Here is a 12119-nt window from a genome sequence, read left to right as displayed (position 1 = left end):
TGTAAAGAGAAAATAGTATTGGCCGACTATCAACTAAGTTTAGAAAGACAAGCTAGCAAGCTTACCTAGTATGACTTGACCGCATGCTGAAAACCTAAAATGAATATGAAGTCAAACTTCATGGATTTGAGATGGAATGTGTAAATGGGTCCACAGATTATGACTTAACTTTAAGAATACAGGCTAATCTGTACATAGATAAGAAGTAGCCGTTAGTTATGTAGTAGCTACTTAATTACAAACCAATTAAAAGTATCATTTATCACAGGAGCTGCATTAGTACTCCTCGCTGCTGGATTGGCCTAACATACATGTTTTTGATGGTGGGAGAAACTGGAGCACCCAGAGGAAACCCACGCAAAAACAGGGAGAACATCCACACAGAGTTGGCCCAGCTGCGAACCCAGGCCTTCTTGCTGTGAGGGGGACAGTGCTAACCACTGAGCCACCGTGCTGCCCAATGTGGTTATGTGTTGCATCTGCCTGTAAGAGGTAGACATGGTAAAGTGCTGCTTTAAGTGCATCCATTAGCAGTCTTGATTTTTTGAGACACAAAGAAAGACCGGTGATGTGAACCCTAACTGACTCTTTTATTACATAAAAAATATCCCATTGACACAGAGTACATCAGCCGGCAGTGTGAATTGTTCAGTTTGGAAGGGTTTGCATAGGTACAGTAAAGCCATTATTGGTGTAGCGGTAATCTGATAGGGTTCACATTAAATATCATATAACATAACATTAAATACTGTGTACAACATTAAATAACAGTGTATTACATGAACTCTGTCACCACAACAATGGAGGTGTTGAAGGCTATCTTACATTTGTGTTGGTTTTATAGAATAAAAAAAAAACACAACTATCATGTTTCTCTGAACAGAATTGATGAGCTGAAGTCTACATGGCCCTCAACTCTTATTTTTTGTTCTGCTTTGGAGGACACCATGAACATTTCACTCACCCCAGTTGTCCCAGGATGAGGTCACAGTGCAGACATACAGTTACACCATCAAATCTAGCACAGTATTTTCAACATGTAGGGTTTTTCTAAGAATTGTGGCATTTCAGATTAATGGAGAACTCATGGCAGTGGTGAACTAGTGAAAACTATTTGGGGAAATAGGCTAGCTGTTTCCCCGTGCTTTCAGTCTTTGCTAATATCTTGAAATGGAGCCATTTGCACCATTTTATGTCAAGAAAGACACAGTGCATAACAGCAGAAAATAACAAGGAATAATATGGAATGTTATCAACATCACAAGTCATTAACATCACTGGGTCATTAACATAACAGGACCTTTTCACAGCAGACAGTGTGACTTGTTAAACACAGGTGTAATGTTGAACATGCCTTCATTCCATTTAGGTGCTTCTGTTGCAGGGTGCTGGTATTGTGCATGGTGGCTGACTGACATGGTTCAATGGTGCATCTAAATGGAACAAAGCCACCTGTGCTTTTTTTTGTGCTTAGAACTGTAAAACATTACTGTGCAACATGTAACACTCATGAACTATGTACTTCTTGTGCTATGTATTTCTATTTCTTCATGTCATCTGCTGAGGTGGTTAAGAGGTTCAGCATATTGTGGTAATTGCCCGTCAACTTCATGCCGGCTGCATGGCTAAGCTAAGCTAATCACCTCCTGACTCTAGCTCCATTCTTAGCTCACAGACGAGAGTGGTGTCAATATTCTCAACAAAAAAAGCAAATAAGCATCCTTTGCTTAATGTATGTCATAACCATGTGGTCCAAAATTATATCAGAAAAATGGCTCCATGTAGCTTCCAAATTCTTTGAAAGAGCATGAAACAAAATTAAAAAAATGCAACACTTGCAGCTGCAGTGTGACTGTACTTTGAATCCACACTGGAGGTGGATTAATGATCAAGGCTGTTGGTAAGTCTGCCTGTCGTCAGTCTGCCGGTCCACGCGACAGGACGGGAATCCTCAGCCAGACCCGCAGCAGGAAGTGCCTGGGAGGGAGGTGATTATTCATGCTTGCAGCGCTGACTCCTCTCCTGATAGATGTGCTCGGTGAATGGTCTGTAAATACAGCAGAACAAACATATAATGGGACAATAAATCAGAGACTGGAACACCGTACCACTCTGTGCCAGGACCGTTTGTGTGTGAATGATAGGAAGATGCCTTGTGTCTCCACATGTTCCTCCACTCTGTTGCACATGAATGCACACACAGTTTTGCACCACCCACGCCAATATCAAACTAACAGCTGTACTGTTCCTTGTGTGTAATTGAGGGAATTTGAAAATAGATGAGGAGAAAAAAAATAAAAAATAAAAAAAATAAAATAAAAAAAACTTTGACAGGAGCCCAAGATCTAGGCCAGGGATTAGAGCTGTTGTCAGGGGGCCCACGTATCTTAACTCGTTGACACCAGACCTCTGAATCACTACACACATTTGAAAGTGTGCAGGAGATTGAAGGATGCTGGCTAGCCTTTGTTATATTTTGTGGGAACATTGTATCAGTTCTGTGAAGCCTGTAGTATCCTGGTCCGAGTGTATCATCGCCAGCGTGTTATATCATTTTAAGCTTGGTTATGAATGGCTGAGTGAGCGCCACCTGCTGCAAGGGCCAAAGAGGAAGAAATTTTGTGTGAATGATTTCACACACCCAAATTATTTAAAGTAGTTGATGAAAGAGTGTAGACCGTCTCTCTATTTTCTCTGCACTGGACCGTTTATTCCCCCCAGACATTTTGTTCCCAGGACATGTACATTATTTCATTCAATAAAGAGTTTCATTTAAAAGTTCTCTGAGCTAACAAGCTTGCTAACTGTCCCCTGGGATCAGGACTGGGGCCAATCCAGGCATTTTTTGAATAATATTCATACTGGGTGTTTGCTCCGAGTGTGACAACTTTCGGAGATGCCCATTTGCGCTTGGTTAATACACTGACTGCACAGTGTTGGAAGCGCAAGACTAAACCACAAACTAAATAAGCTGCAGCCGGCAGTGTCAATCAATAGTAAGATTGCAAACATCAGTAAGTGAGGAATGTGAGGCAACCACACCTCTAAAATACTGCTGTTGGTTGAAAACGTATTAGTATTTTGATAATGTTGAAGTTGAGGAGAGTGTCTAAACCCTGAACAGACATTCCTGCAGCAGATTCATGTGGACATCCTATATGATATTATAAAAAAATACTCTGACACCATGCAAAATATGATATGAGAATATGATTAAGGATACATTTTCTTAACATATCTAAATTGCTTTACTAATTTAGTACATGCCTATTGTAGGCTAATGTAGAAATAAGTTAAATAGAATTAAGATAAATATTCAAATCTTAACAGTGATACTGTGATACAGACACTGATGTTTGCTCAGTCTCTGTCACCTCAATACAGAAATGACAGGGACTGTCTCCAGGAGTCTCCTGAATAGACAATCACAAATCTGGATAATGTCAGAGGGTCTCGTATGTTCCATATCACATCCCAAATATTATTAAAGCCAGGATAAGACTCATAACAGGGACTCTAGTATATGAACACACTCATTTTACAGACTATGTTTTGTTGACAAGACACCCACCCAGACCATTTATACTTAAATGATTTGGCTATAAAGTGATCAATCCTCACAAGGGCAGTAGAGGAAGCCTGAGGCACCAAAATAAGCCTTTAAGGTTCCTCAAGGGATTTCATAATAGAGGGGAAGGGATTAAAAGTCAGCTTTCACCACTGCATCTCACTTTGGATCATAGGCAATTATGAGCTAAAAAAGCTGAGAGCCGTTGTCTGAAGTCACCATTTCCACACAGTGTGGTTCCTGCATCTATCCCATTGGTGCCTTTACCCATTCCAGTCACTGTGTGAGGTAATAACCAACTGGACGCCTTGCTATCCTTGCACAGTTCAACTAAATGAGATCATTCAGAATCTATGCCAGATGCAAAAGATAAATATAGCATATGAATTCCCCAGTCACAGTGTGTGGTAAAATCTGGCACCTGCCTTTCCCTCAATTCACAGTTTCAGGCTAAATGACAATTTTGGCTTTGCGCTGCCGGAAATTGCCGAAGCGACATGTACACCTGTGCTCTCATTCACAGCGTGTTGATGAATGACATTTTCAGAAAAGTATGATTAAGACGCTGCCAAGGCTAACCTCTCTTTTCCTTTTCACTCGGACAAATGAAGCCATTCTGAAAGATGTGGCTAGACAAAAGGTGGCTGAATCTTTTCCTGCCAACACTGAGTGACTTATGTAGCAGCAGAATAATGGGTGAGAAAATGTGAATAAATCAACCAAAATATCCTTCAGGGGCTCGACGAGGTAGGAAAATGGACAAAGAGGGCTCATGAGGCAATTTGCTGATTTGTATTGGTAAACACTATCGTGTGTGTTTGGCTAAGGTTTTGTATGTGATAAATGTAGGTCAGTAAGTTGTGACCTAGCCTAATCTGCCATTTTCCATCATTTGGCTTGCTGCTACAATCTAGGTGAACCTATTATGGAGTCCTCAATATAGTGAGTTATGGCAAAGTATGATGTGTTTAGGTACAACCATCTGCATCTGTGCACATTTGAATCATAAGCTGTTATGTGTCAGGTTCCACACTTATGTAATGCAATGGACAGCTGCACAGTTAACACATGTGCATACAAACAAACACCTATACACCTGCTCTGAAGATGAGAGGGCATCACACACACACACAGCTTCCTTGCCGAGCTCTGCCTCATTTGTGACTGGCTTATGCAGTCGCACCATGTTTGTGTATTTCTGTACGCATGTGTCTGTGTAGACACGTCTAAAAGTAGGTTGTGGATAACTGTTTAAGTCTTATCTCGTAATCGCCATGGATGAGCAGGAGGAGGAGGAAGCAAGGGAGAAGAGGCTGACCAACAAGGCTTTTAACGTGTGAAAAAAAAAAAAAAAAAAAAAAAAAAAAAGAATATAAATGACCTGTCCATCCCTTTTAAGTCTCTCTCAGCTTTTCGCAGAACTAATGAATATTGTGCTCAAACGGAGATGACATTTGAGAAGAAAACACAAGAGAGGAGGAAGATGGGATAGGAGTAGAATGGTACGTCATTTTCCTACCCAGGTGGCCTTGTCTGCAAAACCAGTGTTGTAACGAGTCTGAAGTTAACTTGAGGTTGAGTGACATGTCCCTGTTTACCTGCCTCGATGACCTGCATGCCTGCTGTGTAGGCCATAGCAGAACAATTAGTGGATGAGCTCTCACTTTAAAATTAAGTAATCATAATAGAACAGACATTTACTGTAGCATTTGTATCAGTTACACTTAGTCACTTCATATGTCTTGGGCCGATCAGATATCATAAAAGCTAAGTGTAAATGGAGCCAAGAAGCATTATAAGTATGTATGCGTCTCATACATAATCTTTATTCCTCCTGAGAGTAACGACGTCAGTAAGCTTCTGTGGAAGTAGCTTCTATAGGTCTGCCCCTGTCAGAACGACAGCTGAAATTACACTGAAATCAGCTGTCGTTCTCGGTCTCATTAAAGTGACAGGAAAAACAGAGCTGTTGTAGCATTGATCTGATCCCGGCTCAGATCCCGGCTAGCTATTATCACTTACTGGTCATAGTTTTAACTAACTGATAAAGTGCACGAAAAAGTTGCACAAATTCTTCTTCTGGCATTTTTGGCAGTTACCAAATAGTGTCAGGTGCATTGCCACAACTTTCTGGGCTGGATTGGGGCTTACACTGATTTGCCTGTAACCCGGGAAAACCAAGATGGACGCAATCAGATTTGTGATCTGTCCAACGGACACACATACATGTGGCTAAGTGTATGTAAAGGGTGCCAAATCACATCCGAATTTTATCTGGATGTGAGACATGTGAAATGACAAATACAGTATAATTCAGGTCTAGGGTATATTGACACACAGACTCAAGATCTGTAGCAATAGAATGGAACCCTACTCAGAATGAATATAATTTAGACTTGGCCCTACTTGGGTCCTGGGCTGAGTCTTGGTTACAAGGAACCCAGAGTACACATAAGGACCAATACTTTGTGGGGAGATAGATGTGTAAGGCTAAAAGAGAGATGTTTATATAGGAGTTCAACAGGGAAGGATTTGGGGTCCCCTACTGTTTTAATTGCATGTTAATGATTTGGAAGCTACTTGTGAATGATCAGATTTTACTATGTCCTCAGTGCATATTGGGATTAATTTCCCCCCCTGTACACCAGTGATTAAACAAATATATTTTATTGACAAATGTGAACAGGGCCTGAGACAAAGAAAGACTCACCCCTCAAATCTTATCGCCACCTTGTAAGCTACAGCTACTATGGCAGTCAGGAGGAGACCAACAGGACTGGCACCACTGAAGAGAGAGAGGGAGAGAAAAAGAGCGAGACAGATAGGTTAGTTATACAGTGTGTGTACAACACGATATGTACTGGATATGAGATCCACTTCAGGCCAGCTGTAGCGAAAGAGAGGTAGAGAAATATATTAAGAGTGTAACATAACAAAGACACCAACATAAAAAGACAGCAGAACTTGAGATTTGATTAAAAACCAAAAATCTTTGTGTCCATCCCAGAGATTTTCCCCATTCTTTTAAAATATACAAAAAAAATTAAATGTGAATTTGCCGTTTCTCCAACAGTTGGACTGAAGAGAATATTTAGCTCCCTGAATTCCAGAAGAACAGAACAGAGGAGTGAAAACTGGATTTTTTTTTTTTAAATAAGTGGTTGTTTGAAGATAGGTATTGATAGAGTAAATATAAAATAGTAAAATCATATATTTTAATATAACAAACAATTTAAAAAAGACTAATTTTTAAACTGAGTTTAAAAAATGGTTTACCCTGTGTAGCATTCAGTTCAGGAGGTGGAACCACAGGAAGAAAATACACACAGAGATGGTTGAATGGACAAAACATGACTTTATTTACTTACTATGAAAAAAGACAAAAGAACTGAGGGCGGCTGAGAAGTTCAGGTAAACGTCCAACAAAGAGTAATCCATAAGTAGTCCAACACAAAAATACCAGAAGTCCAACAAAGGTAAATCCACAGGGAGAACACAGAGGCACAAGAAAAACGCAGAACTGAGGACTGACCGTGGAACTGGTGGGGACGACAATCAGACACAGACCAGAGGAAGACACAGACTTAAATACACTCAGGTAGGGGAGACAACGAGACACAGGTGAAGCCAATTAACACAGGTGAAAACAATCACAGCAATCAAAGACGGGAAGCAAAACTAACAGACACGTCAGGGAAGGAGAATATTTCTAAATAAAACAGGAATTAACCAAACACAAACCCAAAACCATGACACTCTGTGGTTCATCCTTGTGGGGAAAAATAAACACACACAACACACTGACCTACATATACCTGATCGGAAAGTGACATAGTGACATAGATTTATTTTATGATGAAAAAAACAAACATGCTGGTGTACTTTCATATAGAAGTGCACACAGAATTGCATGACGTAGTTAATGTGGTGAGCATAATTAAGTAAAAAACCTGCGCGTGTGAGACTAAAAGCAGCAGTGTGAGTAACAAAAAGTTATGAGATCTGTGTGATCTGTTGTGTAACCTCAAAACATTCTACAATGGTTTCATTTCTCACCACACCACCTATTAAAGCTTACCATTGCCAACCTTGTCACTAAGGCCAAGAAAGAAGCATAAGCACATGAATCAGAACAACAGCACAGTGTGGGGCAGCTAAACAAGGCTTGCTGATGAAGCTTATAAAACTGTCCACCGTGACCTAGTTAAGCAGGCGATAATGGAGGCACCAGAATACAGAGAAAAAAGTCCAGTTCAATTTAGTGCTTTTATGGAGTTTTTAAGGCCAGTTAGAAAAAAATCTGAAAATTAATTTCTTCCTATGGTTCAATAATAATAACATTCAAAGAACATTATGCTTTGGAACAGCAGATATTCAGAGAAAAAGAAGACGTTTTGAGTAATGCCCTGAAAAAGCTTTTTAGCTAGCTAGCAGCGTGGTTCTGTGGATGTTGCCAGTAAGTCTGTCAGCCCAACACTTGGGTGCAGACTGAAATATCTACTACTATTAGATGGATTGCCATGACATTTGGTACAGAAATTCATGGTCCCCAGAGAATGAATCCCATTGATTCTGATGATGATGCCCTGCCACTAGAAGTAAGGTTCACAGATGAAGTTGTTTTGTTTTAAAATGCCTCGACAATTATTGGATGGATTGCCATAAAATTTGATACTGACATTCATGTCCCCCTCGGGATGAATTTTAACAATGCTGGTGATCCCTTAACCTTTTATCTAGCGCCATCATCCTGTCCAAATTTGTCTATGCTTTGTGCATAGGTCCACCATGCACAGAGCAGATAGCGTGGCTGTAGACTCTTAGTCTGCTTAAATTCCAGTCTGTCAGGACATCGAGTCCGCGGTTTTCCTTACAGGACGTTCCGGCTGAATCTGTAATTGAAAATTCTGTTGTGTGTGGCACTCAGGACCTCCCTTTCTTCAAACGTCAGCATGCTTACAATGACAAAAAACAGCAGGTTTAGCAGGTATAATGTTTAGCTTGTTCACCATCTTAGTTTAGTGTGTCAGCATGCTAACATTTTCTAATTAGCTCTAAACACAAAGTATAGCTGAGGCTGATGGGAATGCCAGGTATTTGGTCATAAACTAAAGCATAGGACACATTGAAATTTTGACCTGACAGTCAAAATCCAACAGTGGTTGGATGGAATTCCCACACCTTCTTAAACATAAAATTCAAGGACTTCTCAAGAACCTTCCAGGCCCAATTCCCTCAAATTCAAGGACCCAACACAGCATTGTTTGAGACACGGATCAAGCTTAATTACTTTTTCAACACTGAGAATTTTTATAATGAGAACTAGCAGGCTTTACAGAAGCTCACAGACAACAATTAAACAGAGAGGCTTGACTGTGTGCCGTGATGTTACTTTAAGTAAAACAAATATAAAAAAACTTAAATAAATTCAAGCACTTTCAGTGACCCATGACTATTTATGTCTATTTTCAAAAACTTTCAAGGCATTGATTTTTTCCCCTCAAATTCACAAACTTTCAAGGATTTCAAGGACCTGTGGGAACCCTGTAGAATATTAATATTATAAAAGAGTACGGTTTAGACCTGTTCTATAGAAAAGTGCAATGAGATAACTTCTGTTATGAACTGGCGCTATATAAATAAAATTGAATTGAATTGAAGAAAAGTCACAGGATTGCTAAAGTCCCTGGGATTTACCATCTGGGAACCATGAATGTTTGTAACAAAAATGTATGCCAATCCTAAGAAACTAGTCCAGATATCACTGTAGAGTTTATTTGGATATACATATATACTGTATATATTTATTTTGAAAATCCAGTTTCTACATCATTTCTCCACACATTAATTCATAGGGGATGCCAAGCTAAAAGTTGAATAAAACTCAATAGCGCAAACTATTCCTTGTGCAAACCCCAAAATGATCTGCATGGAAAGATTCTACTAAGGATAGGAAGAAAAATATCTTTTTGTAATTTGTGTGAACTGACCCTTTAATGGGCTGGGAGGCAATTCCAGACTTCTTTGTTAGTTAGTCTACAATTGTGATCATCTTTAGCCTAACTTAAAATCACACTGACTTTATGCTCACAGTTGGAATGCAGTGCCAATATTTTGCTTTTCTCCCTGGAGAACCATAAACCAGGTCAAGACATGTGAAGTGATGCAAGGTTTGGCACTACCTGTGGTTTTCAAAAATTACTTCCTTCAATTCTTCTGACTGCCTTTCACCTTTTTGAAGATCACAGGAGCCTCAAAAAAATGGGACTGCAGCATGGGAACACTAGGAGCTTTCTGTTCAGAGATTTAAAATACAAGGTCAGTACTTTTTGTTAGAATTTGTTAACTTCCACTCGAGAAAGAAGTCTTTGATTTTTCATTCTGACACCAAATCTGACATTTACTCTTTGTGTTTGCGATCCCTGAAACATTTTCAAGGGTTTCAAATTTTTATCCAGCACTATTGTGTACTTTTCCATTGGTTACTGTGCTGGACAGTCGCCATTGCTGAGTCTTATTCATCACTTTAAGGATGCTCCCTCCTACACGTCTATCTCTGTAACATTTGAGTTTCACATCCCTTTCAGTCCATAGTGTAATGTATGTTGATGGCAGCAAGATGGGAACAAAATTGTCGAGTTTTTGAGCACTTCTCTCATGACTTTAGATTTCTGTGTCAGTTCAGTAACAACTGTGATTCCATTCCATTCACGGCTTTCATCGACTTCAAATTTGACACACTTGCTTCAGTGAGGCCCACTGTTTGTGACACACCAATCTGACACAATGATGAGTCAGTAGACCTTGTATGATAATCTCTATTTACCATTGACCCATATTACAAACTGTCATAATTACAAATGACAAAACCGAAACTGGTCAGACCATTGGCTAACTCGCTTGTGCCAAATTGGATAATAATCCCCATTTATCAGATTAACACAGCGCTCCGCTGTACTAGAATTGAGCGCCAGTTTTCTCTTTTACTCTTCGAATTCAATTTGTCCTAGACTTTGTCAGCTATGAGAAAAAGGAGCTTTTCTTTAAAGTAACTCATCACAAATATTTTTGTATGTTAGCCCTTTGGTTTCGGTTGTGGATAAGGGAGACTTTTTGAAATTTCACTGTTACACGATTTGTTATATGATATGATGATCAATCATATCATCCACCAACAACTGTCAGTTGTTATTAGAATTCTGTACATCCATCTAGCTCGCACATGTCTGAAGTCAATATCAAGATGTCAAGGACAGTTGCTATATTGATACATATTGTATATCACAGTATAGCAAATGTTTGCAAAATCACATATAAAATAACCAAATTGCTGCTTAGTTCAATGAACTGTGTTTCAATGTTATGCATTACATCGGACAAAACGTTTCACACATGTAAAACAAAAACTTCAGTAATTCATTTTGTTGGTTTTTGATACAATTTGTTTGAAATCATTCCAGTAATTCTAAGTCCACATGGATCCACTACGTGAACGTGCATTGCATATTTAGCCCCATATCATCTTCTATAAGCTTGCAGCGCTAGGGAGGTTCGTCCACCGAAACTGGGTTAATAACGTATTCAGAGTCATACTCTCCGTTTACCTCGCACATAATCAGAAACATGCTTCCTCATTGACATGCAGCAGACAGATTGTATGCGCTTTAAGTGCAGAGTGTGCTGTGATTCACTGTTGCCTGTGTTCTTCTTAACAAGACATAGATACCTGACCTGACCTCTGGGAAAAGCCATGCAGTCCCTAGAGAACCAATCCACACACAAACACATCAGAGGTTTGTTTCTGTGTGTGAAGGAGTGGGGGATGAGAACTACTAAACACTGACCTAGTTTGAGAAAGTAAATTTAACCTAGAACCTTGAAATCAAAGAAAAACGCTCTCATACACAAAACACATACACAGGACAAATGCATCTTTCATCTTGTCTCATTTCATCACTTTATCCTATCCTGTCTACAGGCATCAGAGAGCCACACTGCTGTCCAATCTGCCCTTGACTGACTGAAAAACTGCATGAAAACGGAAAACAGGATGTCTCCATTATATGGAGAGAATGTAGAACCACAGAGATAATAGTGGTGAAGGGAACACCAGCATGATGGAAACCTGCCAGATATATCACATTGTATCCTCTTTCTAGTATCTGTAAGATTTTAACAACTAAGTTCATTTATTCAAGTACTGTACATAAGTACAGTTTCAAGGAACTTGTACTTTCCTGAGTATTTCTATTTTATGCTACTTCATACTTCAACTGAACTACATTTCAGAGGGATAAAATGTACTTTTCCAATAGGCCTACATTAATAGACAGCTTCAATCAATAAATGTGGCGGCTGTGGTTCAGGTGGTAGAGCGGGTCATCTAGTAATCAGAGGGTTCGCTGGTTTGATTCCCGGCTCCCCCAGTCCAGTTGAAGTGTCTGCCGATGGCTTTGTGTGTGGGTGAGCTTAGTATCATCGTGAGCGCTATGGATAGCACCTTGCATGGCAGCCTCTTCCATCAGTGTATGAATACTGTACATGTATGAAT

The 12119-nt window shown here is 39.6% G+C and overlaps 1 protein-coding gene across 3 annotated transcripts in view; it reads right to left on the bottom strand.

Moving 5' to 3' along the window:
- Nucleotides 1-571: 571 nt before the first annotated feature.
- Nucleotides 572-12119, bottom strand: part of pemt (phosphatidylethanolamine N-methyltransferase) — a 67305-nt gene continuing 55757 nt past the window's right edge. For 2 of the 3 annotated variants that reach the window (XM_044179193.1, XM_044179194.1), the window contains 2 exons: nt 6279-6353; nt 572-2047 (listed from right to left, as the gene is read on the bottom strand). In XM_044179193.1, the coding sequence (XP_044035128.1) occupies nt 6282-6353 (72 nt within the window). In that variant the 3' untranslated portion in view covers nt 572-2047; nt 6279-6281. The remainder of the gene's footprint in view (nt 2048-6278; nt 6354-12119) is intronic. The other variant, XM_044179196.1, reaches the window with a different exon arrangement.

This window comes from Siniperca chuatsi, linkage group LG20, assembly GCF_020085105.1.
Source record: "Siniperca chuatsi isolate FFG_IHB_CAS linkage group LG20, ASM2008510v1, whole genome shotgun sequence".
Lineage (NCBI taxonomy): Eukaryota > Metazoa > Chordata > Actinopteri > Centrarchiformes > Sinipercidae > Siniperca > Siniperca chuatsi.
Note: the sequence above shows the minus strand (reverse complement) of the source record. Positions and strands in the feature narration are given on the sequence as shown.